This window comes from Alexandromys fortis, unplaced genomic scaffold, assembly GCF_014885135.2.
Source record: "Alexandromys fortis isolate MF-2015 unplaced genomic scaffold, M_Fortis_MF-2015_v1.1 scaffold_7, whole genome shotgun sequence".
Taxonomy (NCBI): domain Eukaryota; kingdom Metazoa; phylum Chordata; class Mammalia; order Rodentia; family Cricetidae; genus Alexandromys; species Alexandromys fortis.
Genome location: NW_026067920.1, coordinates 7407951 through 7424750, shown reverse-complemented (window position 1 = coordinate 7424750; position 16800 = coordinate 7407951). Strand labels below are relative to the sequence as shown.

Sequence of the window (16800 nt, the reverse complement as noted above, 5' to 3'; positions counted from 1 at the left end):
TCTCCAACTTTTTCATACTTAAAAGGAAGTATATAGGAGAGCCTTAATTTTTAATAAGATGAGACTTCATTTCTGAGGCTCACAGAATCCCATCCTGTCTCTCCTGATATTTAGAGTGTTCATCATTGTAGGGATTTAGGAGTTACTCAGTCCTCCTTATCAGCACAAGAATGTATATACCTCTTATTTGGGCAAATTAATGCTCTGCTTTTAGCCGATTGCCCCTGTAAGACAGACGTTAGAAAGTGATTGCTGTGGCTACACACAGTTGTAACCCTGGCATTTAGGAGGGAGAGGCTGGAGTTGCAAGTTCAAGGCCAGCCTGGTCTACAGAATAAGACCTTGTCTCCTTTTCCTTGAGTTTGGATGAAAACTGATATGGTTAAGTTTCACGCTTTATTTCAGTTGGTAAAGCAGTCCCCAGCTTAAGGACTGTCTCTGTTTTCAGTGATTAAGTTGTTACTGAAAATTTGGAGAAACCTATGTCTCCCTGCCATCACATCCTCTCTCTCTCTCTCTCTCTCTCTCTCTCTCTCTCTCTCTCTCTCTCTCTCTCTCTCTCTCTCTCATCACTGATATATATGTAGGTAGGTAGTTGGATAGATAGACAGTGTTACAGTGGACACCAAGTCACATGACCACCGCAGTCACATGACCTACCAGGGAGGCATTGCATCCTCCACACCCTCTTTCCTACAGCCCCTGTTGTTTTCTGGATTTCTCCTTTCAAACAAAATTATTAAAAGTCAAAGGGGAGTTAAAACCAGGCATGGTGGCACACAGAACTCAGGAGGAGGAGGCAGGAAAATTGAAGATCATTTTGGCTATGTAGAAAATTCATGTCCCGTGCTAGGTGGTAGTGGCGCACTCCTTTAATCCTAGCAGAGACAGGTGGATCTCTGCGAGTTCAAGGCCAACCTGGTCTACAGAGCAAGTTCCAGGACAGGCTTCAAAGCTACACAGAGAAACCCTGTCTCAAAAAACCAAAAAAGGAAAAATAGGAAAGAAAGAAAGAGAGAGAGAGAGAGAGAGAGAGAGAGAGAGAGAGAGAGAGAGAGAGAGAGAAATAGAGAAAGAAAGAAAGAAATTCATGTCCAGCCTGTGCTATATAAGACCCTGTCTTATAAGGGGGGGGGATAAAAAGGTAAAAAGGAAGCCTCTACCCTTAAGCCAAAACAGCCCTGAGGGAGCAACCTCAGACCCTCATCGTGCCTCCTTGTCTTTTGGGTACCTGTGTTCCCGTTCAGTGGTGAGCTGGCCTCTGAGCCACAAGAGCCTGGAGTACTAAAAACCAGAGAGGCCAGTGTTCAAACCATGAAAGTACATGAAGTCACTTGTCTCAATTTCTGAGCATTTTGCAAATGACACATGTGGCATTTTGATTTCACAGGGTATATCTTTTTTTTTTTTTTCATTTTATTTTGCTGGTTTAGCCTCAAGCCCAAGGCAGAAGACCTATCTGCATTTGAGTCCTCAAAGTAGGTTATTCCCAGGTATTCTGTCTGTGGTGATGGTCCTGCCGTCTGTGATACTAACCCATGCATGAGCTTGCCTGTCTCTGTGTTCGGGCCACATGGAGCCCTCCTGAGGGCAGGTGAAGCCTGGGGCCTGGCCACAGCATGCTTTAAGGGTGAGAGCAGGTGTCCACCCTGAGGGGCCCAGAAGGCTGCCTCATTCTGAAGAGCATGTCACGGGGCTGCAGGACCCGTTGCTTTGTCTATCTCGTGTCTCTGTTGGGCTGTGGAAGGTCATGGCTTCCTGTCCAATCAGATCTGTCTCTAAGTCCTTTGTCTTCTTGGTGGTGTATTCCTTTGATAGATAACTCGAGCATGGAGTGGGGTCAATTCTGATGCTTTTAAGACTGGTGTCTCTCGTCCAAGATCACTCCTACCCTGTGGTGGTGCACTCTTCAGACTTATCACAGCTGGTGGCTTCTGGGCGTGGGTCACTTGTTCTCATTTTTCTCTGAAGCTTCCCATTCTTTGCACACCCCTTTTCTTCCAGCAAACCCAGAGCACTGTGCATCTTTGAGCCAGTTGCCATGAGCTGGCTGTCCCATGGCCACTCTACGGTCACTTTGGTTTCCATCCCCACCTGCAGCATGGAGGGAGCAGCACATGGACAGTCCTATTGCAGATACCCAGGAGATGAGCAAGCAACATTTGTGTTGAGTCAGTTAATCAAAGATGGCAGATTGTTCTTTCAACATGCCTGGGCAGTAGAAGGAATTTGTTTTGCCTAGGACAGGACTAGTGTTAAACTGCCTCTGTTATCGTAATCCCCAGTCATACCCTCACCACTGTGCCTCTGACACTTTCTGACAGGAGTGTAGGCTCTTTCCTTTAACAGCCTCACTGTAGTCAAGTAGAAGAAACTCTGAACCTTGTGCCCAGGAGATTCATATTTGCTCATTGTCCCAGAAAAAGAGGTATTGAAGTTCCAGGTAGATCTTTCATCAGGTGAATAGGAGCTTACAAAGTCCCAAGAACCCATGACCTGAACACAATTTTGAGTGTCATTTGAGCCTGACAGTGAATAGATTCCTATTTTTTCAGCTTCATATGCCCACTTTGGTGTTGTTAACCTGACACCATGCAGTGTGTGTTTTGAGCAGGCCATCAGAGCAGGCGGACAGGTTAACTCTGCCTAAGTGCTGACCCCATGGCACTAGGGTACAAGTGGATCTGTGGTGGTTCACGAACTCTGGTTAACACAGGGCAAGCAGAAAACCCTGATTTGTTTTTACCTAATGCATCAGATGTTCCCTGCATATAATTAACCAGTTTCATGTGAATGTGGGTTTATCTTTTTTGTGATATAGCATATTTACATTCTTCAGGGTCTTAGTTTTGCTCATCAGTTCTCACTGAGTTGTTATAGAAAAGGAAATTTCCTTTTTAGTCAACTTTGTATTATTTTTAAACATATAGCCATAGTGACATTTGGCTAATGACAGACCAAGTACATAGTGGTGGTTGTATAAGTTTGAATTTGACTGCATTGCAGCCATTTTAGTCTGTAGCATGATTAATAAAAACCCAGAGACAGATATTAGAGTTCAACCTGAGGACCAGAAAAGCTAAACAGCCAGCCACTGGCTCTGACCTCTACCTCAGTCTGAAATGGCGTTCCTGCCTCCAGGAATTCTCAGAACATATTCTATGATTTCCCTTAGTGATGAGATCATCTAATGGCACATTTCTCAAGCATGGCCAATCATCACGCAGCAAGTGGCTGTATATGGAAACGTTTGTTCATTCATTCACATGAATGTCTTAATGTGAAGTTGTTTTCAAAACAGGTTGCTAGGCTCTATTTAATTAAGAATTCTGATTAACCAGGGACTACTAAAAGCAAGAACTTGGCTTTCAATATGATGTAAGTTCTTTCAGCAATTCTAAACTAAATGCTGGTAGGTTTTGCTGTACAGGAAGTCTGAAGAATGTTTCATAGGTATTAGCAAAGGCTCATGATTGATTGGCACCTGCCTGTGTAGAGGTGGCTCACAAGTCATTCCCACTACTGTCTGAACCAATGCTAGACTAGCAGAAAAGTGAGCCTTCTGACTTTGGTACTGTGAGTTCCTACATGTCAAGGGAAGAGCTCTGGGGATGAGAGATTGTCTTAGTCGGGGTTTCTTTTGCTGTGAAGAGACACCATGACTATGGTAGCTCTTAGGAAGCATTTAATTGAAGCTTGCTTTTACTTCAGAAGCATAATAGCATACAGGCAGACATGGTGCTGGAGAGGTAGATGAGAGTTCTGCATCTCAGCAACAATAGAAAGAGAGAGACACTGGCCTGACTTGAGCATTTGAAACCCCAAAACCTCAGTGACATGCTTCCTTTAACAAGGCCATACCTGCTGATCCCTGTCAAGCAGTGCCACTCCCTAATGACCAGGCATCCAAATATATGAGCCTATGGGGGGCATTCCTATTCAAACCACCATAGAGCTATAAAGGCTGATGGTCTCCTGAGAGCCTGTTATCCTGTGTCCAAAATAGCCAGCAGTGACTTTTGTTCTGTTTTCATGAGTTTTGATCATAGGTTTCTTCAAGGAGTAGGTCTCTCACTGTAATCCAGGTGGTTCTTTCACTATTCTGCTTCACCAAGGAGCTGTTTTGGACATGGTCCATGGAGGTTCCGTGGAGGCTGTGAAAGGCCAAAGCTAACTCAGAGGCTGGGTTTCTCAGTGTATAAAGTGAGGACATGACCACTCCAAGGTATGGTTGAGGAGGTTTTTATTGTAGATATGAGAAAGTGTGGAGCCAGGGCATCTGGAAGAGTCCAGAGCAGGGAGAGAAGGACTGACCATGGCCATGAGAGGAGGTGGGGGAAAGCGAGAAGGGAAGGAAGAGACCATGAGAGAGGGAGGGGCTGAGAGAGCACATGGCTGAAATGTCAGGGTTATATAGGAAGCAGGAGCAGGGGAAAGAGAAGCCTATGAGCTGGAGAAGTTTAGGATAGGGAGGTGGGGTGAGAAAAGCTGAAAAGGGCCACAGGTACTGAGTGTTCTTGTAGGCCATCTCGTCTTTTGTATGCTAATAGACGCCACAGCTAGCCATTTGTTCTAAGTTTCTTCTGGACCTGACACTCAGAATGTCAAGTAGTGGGGCTCTCATCCTTTCTCAGTAGCTTTTACATTCTTTTTAAAATTTTGTATGTGTATAAATATTTTGCCTGCATGTATGTCTGTATAATATGTGCGTGCCTGTGATGTCCACAGAGGCCAGAAGATGGCATCAGATCCTTTGGAACTGGAGTTACAGATGGTTGGGAGCTACCATGTGAGTGCTGGGAATTGAATTCTGGATGAGCAGCCAGTACTCTTAACTACTGAGCCATCACTCAAAAAAAAAAAAGTTTTTGCTTTTTTAAAAGATAGAATTCTTATCTGTGAAAGATAAATGAAGCCCAGTTCATACTCATAAACCAACTTCTTAAAAGACTGAGGCAGGAGAATCAGAAGCTCAAGGACAGTTCAATAATGAAGCAAAATATTGTCTCAAAGAAAAAGGACAGTGGAAGAACACTTGCTAACATGTATGAAGCCCTGTGTTAGATCCCAGTAGCACAGAGATCATAAAAATAATCCACCAGGTATTTCGTCCCAGGCCAAGCAGAACCACACAGTGAGACCCTGCCTCAGATCATCACCATCGTCATCATCGTCCTCGCCTTCCCCCATCCCCAGGGTTGTTCTGAGGTCAAACGAGAAAAGTCACATGAAGCACTTCCTGCACGGTGAGGGTTTAAAGCATGAAAAGGAACATCTGCTTGCGGACTAGCGATGATGGAAGAAGGAGCAATCTTGGGTTGTGCCACCACATTTAAGTCTACACTGGTGGTGAGCAGTAGGTGTGTTAACTGACATATGATAGAGGTGAAAAACTTCTAAAGCAGCTGGGTGGTGGTGGTGCACGCCTTTAATCCCAGCACTTGGGAGGCAGAGGCGGCGTTCTCTGTGAGTTCGAGGCCAGCCTGGTTTACAAGAGCTAGTTCCAGGACAGGCTCCAAAGCTACAGATAAACCCTGTCTCGAAAACAAAAACAAACAAACAAACAAACAAACAAACAAAAAAAAAAAAAAAAAAACTTCTAGAGCCAAAATTGGTTTTTCTGGCTCCTTTTCCAGTTGTAGCTTTGGGACTACAAGGTTACAGTTTTTTTTCTCCTTTTAATCTTATGTCCCTACATCTTCCACCTTTTTCAACTGATGATTAAAGCAACTGGTGTGGCATTTGCGTCTGAGTCAGCAAGCTGCCCTGGGGAACCAGGATTTATTTCACTCTCAGAGAGGCAGAGACACATGTTCCTGGCATCTGAGCCCCGAGTTACAGAGGGAACCCAGCAATCCAGCTGCATGGGCACACAGACCACCTTTGACCTGAGTGTTTGGGCTTCAGAGCCACAGTGCTGATAACAGTGGTAACCAGGTATGGGTTAGCTTAGCCACCGCCCTCTGGAGGTAAAAACATCTTGGAGCAGGTATCCTTTGGGGCCATCCCGTCGTTCTCTCAAGATTCCTACGTCAGTCTTCTGATCTGAAATTGGGCCAAGAGCCAGCAAACAAATCGTCATGCCCATAGCCTCCAGCAGAGCAGAGGGTTTCAAAGGAAGTTGACAGATGAGGAATTATGGGGGTTGTGGAGCTGAAAAAGCTTACTTCATTTGTAGATGGTTTAGATTGTCAGTGTCGAACCACATTTCCCACTGTGGAAGAGCAGGAAGAGCAGAGCTTTGACGTTTATCGGAAGCCCAGCTGCCTCTCCTGGATCAGGAAGACAGAAAAGTCCAATGTCATCTTCAATCTCTGCAGAGTCTCCTTGGAGATGCAGGGCTTGCGAAATGAAGTAGAACACTTCAGGCACCTGGAGAAGTGATAAATCACAGGGAGAAATTGAATATGCGTGAAAGGCATCTCCCACAATTAAAACAAGCAACCAGGGCCTCTCTGGTTCCCTCTAGTATACATGGATAGCCTCAAAGATTGCTGCTAAGAAGTTTAATGTACAGTTCATGTGTCTAGCCTTCACTGTAAGCCTGTGGACTGAGTGACCCTGATTGCTTCAGAAATGGGGATTGTCTGGTAGAACATCCTCAGTCCTGACAAAAACCAGCATTCTCAGGCTCCAGAATCTTCCCTTTATTTTACATTCAGGGAAGAAGGGAGGGAGAAGTGGGGTGGCGGCAGCAGTGAGGCTAGATATGAGCACAGGAGACCCAGGAGAAACTGCATTGCCTCAGGATTCTTCCTCAGCGCCCAGGCTCTGTGGAAGCATACAGAAGACCTTAAGAGCTGGTCTTGTTTTGTTTTGTTTTGTTTTTATTTTTTGAGACAGGATCTCTTTACATAACCTGGCTGTCCTGGAACTCACTATGTAGACCAGGCTGGCTTCAAACTCAAAGAGATCTGCCTGCCTCTACCTCCTGAGTGCAGGGATTAAATGTGTACATCACCAATCCCAGTTTGAAGGCTGGTTTCAAAAGAGCTCTTCCTGGGGCTGAAGTGATGGCTCAGCATTTAGGAGCTCTAACTGCTGTTACAGAGGACCCAGATTTGGTTCCCAGCACCTCAGGTTCACAACCTATCTGTAGCTCCAGCTTGAGGATCTGACATACTCTTCTAACCCCCTTGAGTACTAGACACAGGCATACATACAGACTAAACACTCATAAAATAAGATTTTAAAAGAGTGCTCTTCTTGGTTGTCACCCTGTGGGTTCACTCCTGAAAGCCATTTCTAACACAGTTGCGGAGAGTCCTGTGGCTGCTGAGGGGTGTTGATTTCTTGCCTGCTTCTGGTAGGTCCAGATAGAAGAGTCTACCAGCCTCTCTCTGAGGCTACAGCCTGATCCTGGTTTTGATTGGGAAGCTTTACCCTGTAAAGGAGTTTGCTTTGGGAAGTGTTGAGCCTACAAACCCTGCCTTGTGGCCTAGAATGTTTTATGACTATTTGAAAGTGCCTGTGACCATTATTGGGCCTTATTTGATGCAGTAAAACATTCCATTTGGCCCCTTGGCTCTAAGATAGTTTCCTTTCAGCACAGCGCTCCCAGGGCACCTGATTTGTTGCTGCAACAGTGGGAGGGAAAAGCTGGGATGCAAACTCATTCTGCAGGCTCGGGGTTCTGTTCTTATGAGCTTTGCCATGATTTCTCTTTGGAGATTGGCAATTTAAAAGTGATATCAGTATATCTGGACCTCTTTCCTAAGGCTTTTGCCCAGAGTGCTTGGTAGAGCGCATTTAGCCTCCACCTGCCCAGTGAGGTGAATCAGGCCAATGAGTTCATTTGTTAGGTGGAAGAACAAAAGGCCCTTCTAGCATCACAGGACAGAAGAGACACAGGCAGACATTTCCAGGCACGTTGCTGCTGCTTTATGTCCCTAGGGATTAGAATAGAGCGGATTCCCCAGGGATTTCCTGGACAGATTTCTCTGTAAAGGAATTGGATTTGTTTATTGGGATGGATGTGGCCTCTCGTTCTACCTCTGTTTAGGGATGAGCACGTGGACAGCTCTCTCCGTGCGCACATCATGAAGAAGGCATTTGTGTGCACGCTGTCACATCAAGACTGCAGAAGAATTTAGTGTACCTGGCTTATAGCAGTGCCCCTCCCACTGTGTTAGTACTCCCCATCTTGACTCCAGTTTAGAAAGGGGAATGTTTATCTTACCCAAACGAAGATCATGTTGGATCTGCTGGTGCTGGCTGTGGCTGTCACCTTTCTGCTCGAGTCTGCTTGTTCCCTGTGCATCCTCATGCCAGAGAATCTGCATGTCCTTTTCTCTCTCCACCCTCCCCCGCTCCTTCATTTTCAGTATGTAGTGGTGGAGAGGAAGTGTAGCATGATTTTAGGGCTTGCATTTCAATTCCGCTGCATTTTTATGGGACGAGCTGAGTCTCAGCACTGGGAGTTATTAGGTTAGTATCTAAAATGGGTTTGGCACTGTGGGTCTTATTATTTAAAATGAATTAGACAGCCCCCTCCCATCTTCCTCTTCTCCCTGGGGGTAAGTGGATTGAGGCGAGGCCCCCAGAGACTAGTTTAAGGAATCCTGGTGCCCTGATTAGTTTTGTTCTTTCCGCTTAATTGTAGAGCTTCCTTTCTCCCCACTGATAACCAGAGTGCCTCTGTCCTGTCTGCCTCTGTACTCCCTTTAGCATTAGGACAAGATTGTTACAATGCAGCCTTGTGAATCAATTTTCTTTCTGTTCTGATGAAAGTGTAATTCATTCTTAATCAAGCAGCCTTGCTGCTGCGGGCTTTATGCTGGAATACATTTAGTTACCCTCCTGTCACTCTGGGACTTTTAGAGGAGAGATGGGCAGAGTAGAGCTGGCAGTTTGCCTTCTCACAGTGGGTTTCCAGCAGGGGGCATCCTTGGGGGGTCAATGTTAGAACCTTGGTAGTTAGACTCCTCCCTCCTAGGCCATCAACAGGTGTTTCTCAGGAGCATCTTTTTTTTTTAAGATTTATTTATTATGTATACAACATTCTGCCCCTATATATGTCTGCAGGCCAGAAGAGGGCTGGGAATTGAACTCAGAACTTCTGAAAGAGCAGTCAGCACTCTTAACCTCTGAGCCATCTCTCCAGCCCTCTCAGGAGCATCTTGATGGAATCCGTATCATACAGTGAGCAGGAGACAGCTATGTCTGCAGATCCTTGCATAGGTTAGAGGAAACCAGCTGGGTAGCAGGTCCTTTTTGAAGGTAGGAAAAACCAGGCTTTTGTTGCTTTTGTTGTTGGTTTTGTTTCATTTGAAACAGGGTCTCTCTATGTAGCCATAGCTGGTCTGGGACTCACTATGTAATCCAGGGTGGCCTCAAACTCAGAGGTTCTCCTGCTGCCTCTCTAGTGCTGGTATTTAAAGGTTAACACGAGCATGTCCAGCCAGTTTTTTTTTTTCCTTTTTTTTTCTAGGACAGGGTCTATGTTGTCCAGGCTAGCCTTGACCTTACTATTTAGGATGCTCTTGTCTTAGCCTCCTGAATCCTGGGAGTACAGGAATGTGCCAGTGTGCCTGTTGTCTTTTGTTTATTTGTTTGGGTTTGGTTTGGTGAAATAGGGTCTTGCTGTGTAGTTCTACCTGGCCTGGCTTCAAGCTCCTGCCTCTACCCATAAGTGCTGGGATCACAGGTGTGTCCACCATGCTTGGCACGCCTGTCTTTTTTTCTTTTAACCCCTGAGATAGGGTTTCTCAGTGTAACAGTTCAGGTTGTTCCAGAACTCGCTTTGTAGACCAGGCTGGCCTTGAACTCACAGAGAGACGCCTGCTTCTGCCGCCCAAGTGCTGGGATTAAAGGCGTGAGCCACCACCACCCAGCTGCCTTTTTTAAAAAAAAAAAAAAAAGATTTAATTTATTTAGTGTGTGCACAGTGTTCTGCCTGCATGTGTCCCCGCAGGCCTGAAGATGACACCAGATCTCAATCCAGGTGGTTTTGAGCCACCGTGTGGTTGCTGGAAATGGATCTCAGGACTTCTGGAAGAAGCAGTCAATGCTCTTAACTTCTGAGCCATCTCTCTAGCCCCGGCACTCCTGTCTTTTTAAGAAGACAGATATATCTTCCAAATCCAGATTGTTTAAAGTTGATGGTTTGTCCATTTTTGTCACATAACACAAAGGGGCCTTCCATAGCCTGGTCATTGGTGGGTAGGTGCTTCTTCTAGGGCCTGTGTGTGTGTGTCGAGGTGGAAAGGAAGACCAGGGACCCATAGGATAAAAACCAAGCCATGAAGACCTGCTGCAGAGAAAGAAAAGGACATTGGTCTTTTCAGATTGGAATTGGATTAGTGACAGACTAACGGCCAGTTCCAACAGAAGAGAACTTAATTCCTCCTGTGTTATCCACAGGGCTGATGCCAATCAGATGTGAAGACAGCTAAAGAAAGCAGCAGTCAGCCTAGGGCCTGGTGAGGAGGCCACGTGTTCTTTAGTCAACTTCAAGGAGCTGATTCCTTATGGTTTCCAGCCTTCCCAGACAGCCAGGTCTGACTGTCCAGATTCTGTGGTTGACCTTGTCTGGATCTGCTGTGAGTTTTGAAGGACTTTGCATAGCAGAATGGTCACTGGTTAGCACGTGCTCAGCTAGCTTGTTCATAGAAGGCAGGTCCCAGCATGGAATACTGGACCTGGGCATATCCATGTCCTGAGCATCTCAGCGTTACTACCTGATGAAATAGAGAACCCTTGTTGCCCAGACAGTCTCCCAGGTATCTTAGTGGTATGAGCAGAAACTGTACTCCACACTTAAGATGTCTGTCTCCACAGCCAAAGGGTATGTATTGAACTCTGGAGCTGGGATTATGCACCCCACCTCCACAGCCTAAGACTGCGAATGAACGTTATGGCTGGGATTCTGCTGGTGGCTGGGACTTGGGTGGGTTCAAATCTCCACTCGGTGTGACTTGGTATAAGGCTCCTGTGAAAGGAAATGAGGCTGGAATCTTTTGTTTTGGTTTTTTGTTTGTTTGTTTTTTTAAGTTAGGGTTTCTCTGTGTAGCCCTGGCTGTTCTGGATCTATCTCTGTGAACCAAGCTGGTCTTGAACTCAGAGATCCTCCTGCCTCTGTGCCACCATGTCCTGCTGAGGCTGGAACCTTAGTGGAGTTGTCTCCATGGCACTCTTTGGATCTTACAAGCAGAGATGTTGCTGTGCTGTGATAGATCCAACCCTATCACTGATCAACAAGACAGCCCGAGTGTTGCTGTGGGCTCATGGACTTTTGGATGTGAGAGTTTCACAAGAAACCCAGGAAATTTTTTTTTTTTTTTAGTTTTTCGAGACAGGGTTTCTCTGTTGCTTTGGAGCCTGTCCTGGAACTCGCTCTTGTAGACCAGGCTGGCCTCGAACTCACAGAGATCCGCCTGCCTCTGCCTCCCGAGTGCTGGGATTAAAGGTGTGCGCCACCGCCACCACCCGGCTACCAGGAAATTTTTTGACTGGTATTATGAAGGAGGGCTTAAAGCAATGTTCCACTTCCTCTGAACCTGCATTTTTTCTTTCATGAGCATCTCCTACTTGTAGTGTGGTAACCAACTTTCTAGGATGAGTCCTACGTATGTCAGAGAGAGCAGGTAACAATAGACCCCATGGGGGTAGCTTGCCCACAGAGTGCCTAACCAGGAGCGCAGTCGACAGAAACAGGTAGCAGTGCTCCAAAACAAGGGCTTTTTGGGCTCTGGAATGCCTCCTTCATGGGTTCCTTGAACATATATTAAAGAAGAAGCTCAAGACTTCCCCCCGAATACCCTTGAACTACTGCCTGCCTCCGCCATGAGCTCTGCCCTCCGGTCCTGCCGGAAGGAGGGCATTTGATGTCCTAAGATAGAGGGTGCTGCTAAGGGACAAGCTGTCAAGGGTGGCTGCTGGAAGCATTCCCGCAGTGGGAAGTGAGCACATGCTATAAGTTCGTCAGACTTTGGGTTTCCTGATGGAGTTAGAAGTGCCAGGAACTGTATGGTAAGGGTAGAATGTGAGGTAATGGCAGTCAGGCCTCCCTTCGAAATGGGCGATGACCACAGGACGCTCTCAGCTACCCTGCACCGTGAACGTCTCACTGGGGCTCCTGAAAGGCAGCTCGTCCGCATGCTATTGCAGTATTGGCTGCTCTCAGCCTGTGCTTTCCTCCGTCCTAAGGACAGACCCATTCTGGTAACAGAATAGATCGTTTTACCCTGCAGTGCAGCACTGGTGGGGCTCTGGTAGAAGCAGCTTCCCAAAAAGAGAGCTTTGCATCCTAACAAGTACATGCTTGAGTACCTAAAATCGGATGCTGCCAAAACACTCCCCAAGCACCTTGAGGGGACAGCCAACATGCTTGGATAGTGGATCCAGGAATTCTTGGAGCCAACATTGTGGAAACAGGCAAGAGACTTTCAGAGGCCCCCACAGCCTGGGCGTCCTGCCTGGGGAAGTAGCCAGGCCTCTCAGGGCAATGTCTGTCCTGGCTCAGAGGCTGGCACAGTTAGTTCGTGGTCCTTCTTCTGAATGCATCTTATCTAACCAGGGTTTTGCTCTGATTTGCTTCCCCTAGAAGGGCTTTGACACCACAGTTAGGTGTCATACTGAAGAGCTCTCAGTATGAACCAGGTCGGTGCTGGGTATTTTCTCTGCCACCTTGAGAAGGGGCTGCATTGCCCTGTGTCACCATTGGGTACTTAGGCCAGCAGGTTTGTGACCTGGTCACTGCACAGACAGATCCTTAAGTCTCACTGTACTTAGATTTCACTGGAAGTAGTTGTGGGTATGTCTTGTCCCTGCCTGCGGGCTCCTTATCCTAAGAAACCTCCTAAGGTTGTCCTAGAAGTGTGGGGACACCTTTTGATTTAAGGCTTCCCCAGGGGAGATTTTTGTCCTGTATCTCTGGCATCTTCCTCTCCTTTACTGGTCCCCATCATCACAGGGCACACGCACTGTCCCCTCTCTTCTGGCACTGTGGAGAAACCAAGCCAAATGCAGTTCCCGTCTGGAGGGTGTTCTGCCTCAGCAAAGAAAAGCCCTCTCCATTCCTGGCAGAACTGGGCTTCTATAGAGCTTCTGGAATTGGTTCCGCTGAAGAAAACAGCTCAGATGCCTCCTTGCATTCAGCTTGTTAGTCGGGAACTTCAAGGCCAAAAGATTTGGCAGGATTTAGAGAGTCGGCTCTCAAGCTGGCTCATTCTGAGCACACTGATGCTGCCTGTCTTTTGATGCTGAGGTGGGCTCAGTCTCCCTCTCCTGCCCTTTGTAGAGCTTTGGTGAGTACTGCAGATTCTTCAGACTCAGAGACTACCCAAGGCCCAGGGAAGGACCAGACCAGGTAGCCTGCCCGTGGCTTACCTCCAGAGGAGTGAGGTTCAGAGATGTCAGGGGTGTTTACTGAGGCCACACAGTGAGCTGGAATGGAAACAACCTCGTGTCTCCCATTTAGTTACAATTGTGGCCCATATCCCATTCCATCCGCTCAATAACTAGTCTATTCTCTCGTTCAGAGCCGAGCTCTAAGGTAAATGTTTTGGGGGTGAAGGTGGACAGTACACAGTTACTGCCACATTCCTTTCTGGGAAGCCCTGGGCTGCATCAGGAACATATAATCTTGCCCCCAGGGCTCTATTTCAGAAATAGTTTGAAATAGCTGCCTATGCCACATGCGTCTGTCAGAGAGGCTGGGAGGCAGCCTCAGAGTCAGGGAGGGAGAGGGAGGTGTATCTGTCTCTGCTCCCCTTCTCCATTTTCTTGGGTGGTATCCTCCTGGGAGACACTGGGGTAACCGGTCTTGTGGAGAACGATGATCTGTTGCCTCTTGGCTTCCAGGCCATGGGCAGGCCTGCTTTGAAGTTGCCCTGATCTAGAGCAGAGAGAACACTCTCCATCTGACACAGGCCTTCCTTGCCTGACGCCATGCGCCTTGCCTAGGTGTAAGACTTGTAGTGCCAGCCTGGGCCTCAGCCCAGAGAAGCTGGTGCACTCCAGATAGCGCAGGACGAGAGTCGGTGTTTCGGAGCCAGAAGAAACATGAGAATCACAAATGGACTCCCTCCTCTGGGAGGAGGTTGTGTGACAGACGTACCTGCTGCGGTGCGGTGCGGTGTGTCTGCCCACCAGCCATCCTTTCTGGCGTGTCATTTACATTTGAATCCTGGGGTCAATCTGGACCCTTATCCGGGCTTGACCACCAGTATCTTGAACATCTATTTGGACATGCTTCTCTGTTGCCCTGCAGCAAGATGGGCTAGGCTGTGAATCCCAGAGCCCCTCTCAGCTTCTCTCTTCTTTCTTACAGCTCACTCTGCAGAGCGCCAAATCCCGAGTGGCCTTCTTTGAAGAACTTTAGCAGTGACCCAGCCACCTCAGGAACTGCCACTTCTGCTGACAGCCACAGGATGGGCCTGACCCCATGGGAACCATCAATAGGGGCCTGGCTTGTTTGGGAACTCTCTGAGTAGAGGACGCAGTCCTCTTCGTGTGCAGTTGGTTTTGAACTTTGGCCCTGTAGAGATCTCTCAAGGTGTTTTAGTTCTCCTGGTCTGCATCTTCTTTTCTTTGTTTTTTTCTTTTCTCTCTTTTTTTTAGAAGTAATTGTTGTTGTACATGGGTGCCATCCTTCCCACATTCTAGGCACTGTGGTGTGACTGTCCAGTGTCTGCTGCTGACTCCAGAACCTGGTTTGGGAAGTGACTTTAGGATTCCAGTGTGGAGGCTGCCTAAAATCTACCATACTGGTACTACCCACTGCCCCACTGGTTCTAAGATGTGCCCCCCTCCACAGTGAGGACCTGACACAGTGCAGGAGCATGGACAGACTGAGCTTAGAGCCAGCAAAGAGGGTTCGTTAGCCAGGCTCCCCTGAGACCGTGTTGTAGCTGTCTTGATGGCAGGAGGCAGGCTTACGATTGGAGCTGTGGTGAAAGGCTGCTGGCTAGCTGAAGGAGCCCATGCGGGGATCATGACTGGCTTCAGGCTCGGACACTTGCCTGTGCTATGCTAGGGGTTTCCTGGTCACTTTCCCATCAGTGACCACGGCCTCCATTACCCCATTCAGTACGTGGACCTCCAGAGTTCTGCTGCCCGTCCCATCATACTCTGCCCAGCTCTCTGATACCTAGGCCCTGTCGCCCTTGTCTTCCCTGAGCCTGACAGAGGTGTCCACTCACAGTCAGCGGTCTCACGTGTTAACCCTATGGGTTGCTCCCTGCTGGGCAGCAGGTGCACACCATGTGGCTCGTACACTCCATGGTTAGGTCTGCCTTCTTGGAATGGGTGTCACTCCTGTGGCCAGTTGGGACCCTTAGGTCCTCAGAGAGCAGGTGATATGCCTCAGTCCATGAAAAGATGTCTGTTCACTGAAGGCAGCTGAGTCGAGGGACTGGGAGCAAAGGTATGCTCCACAGTACAATTTGGTTTTGAGAAACTGAGGCACTCTACTCTGTTCCCACTGGCTGGCCACCCATCTGGCCACTTTGCCATAGTTAGGCACCCCTGAGTGTCACCCTAGCCTCCTTGGGACTAGGACTAAAGCTGAGGGAAAGTCCTCCAGACTTGACATACTGACATTTGTCAAGTTTGCAATGGCTCTGATGTTGAGCTGTCTTTTGGACCTGAAGCCCATGCCTGAATTTCCTCCAGGACTGACTTTCTTCCTCTCTGTGAATTTAATCTTTGACAATGGCTGTGGGGCACAGGACCATGATGCTGGTTTATAAAAACTATGTCAGGCCTTGTTTTTAGTTTACTGTTTGTATCTCAAATTTGGGGAATGCCAAGCTACATAACCACGTGGGAGCCCTGGTATTTGAGCAGTGGCAGGTGTAACCATTGCCTGGTGGATGGGGCCCGAAACTCATGAGTACCTGAGCGTCGCTGGAGAGAGAGGCTGGGGTCCCCAAAGCACCACCAGCCCCAGTAGAGGAGGACTGAAAACAGTACCCATTTTGAGCCTGTGGCTGAGTTATTCGTGGCAGGCAGTTTTACAGTCAAGGAAGGACATCTCTGAAGTCCAAGGGAAGTGGCCAACTTTGGCTGTTTCATTTCTAGCTTCAGTGGCTCGTGCAGAGGTACCGTGATGCCGAAACAGTCACTGCTCAGTGCAGGACACTGAGGCCATACCTCAGCCACAGCAGCACTCTGACCCAGGGTCACTGCTGAGTTCTTGTGTACTTGCCAGGCCTTGCTAAACCACACCCGTGGATGTACATAGCACTACTTGATTTACTGTTTTATCATCTTGTAGACAGATTTCAAAAAAGTTCAGAGGCTGCCAGCCAACAGCAGTGACTAACTATCCTTGCCAGCAGGGCCAGAGCCTCAAAGCCCCTGGGGCAAGCGCCTTCACGATGTGGGGCTGGGGTGTGCAGCCTCTCCCAGGTGCCTTGAGGCTAAGCCAGCGCCCGCGGGCTACCATTCCTCTGTTCTCTTATTAAACAGCTCTTCCTGTGAGGCCTGTTGTCACTCCTGTGGGCCCAGACCATGAAGCTGTTTTCTATTTGGGGTGGGGTGATTGTAATTTAAGTGATTGTTTTAATAAAAATTCTAAGCTGCTAGAGTCTGTCATTAGTGTCCTAACTTTTTTTAGCTTTTTGTTTTCTGTATATTGTATCTGAATGTATATATGTGCACCACATGTATGTCTGTTGCCCACAGAGGTCTGAAGACATCGGACCCCCAGCACTGAAATTGCGGATGGTTGTATGTTACCATGTGGTTGCTGGGAACTAACCTGGGTGTCCTGGAGCAGCAAGTGCTCTCAATCTGAGCCACATGCTTGCAGGCAGGACACTCAGACACAAATACTCTATGGCATACACCTGTATA

At 47.7% G+C, this 16800-nt stretch overlaps 1 protein-coding gene across 3 annotated transcripts in view; it reads left to right on the top strand.

Annotated features, from left to right (window-relative positions):
- Positions 1-16531, top strand: part of Nf2 (NF2, moesin-ezrin-radixin like (MERLIN) tumor suppressor) — a 95563-nt gene extending 79032 nt beyond the window's left edge. The window contains exons 16-17 of one of the 3 annotated variants that reach the window (XM_050141003.1): positions 1434-1478; positions 14273-16531. In XM_050141003.1, the coding sequence (XP_049996960.1) occupies positions 1434-1469 (36 nt within the window). In that variant the 3' untranslated portion in view covers positions 1470-1478; positions 14273-16531. The other 2 variants (XM_050141002.1, XM_050141004.1) reach the window with 2 other exon arrangements.
- Positions 16532-16800: the final 269 nt, after the last annotated feature.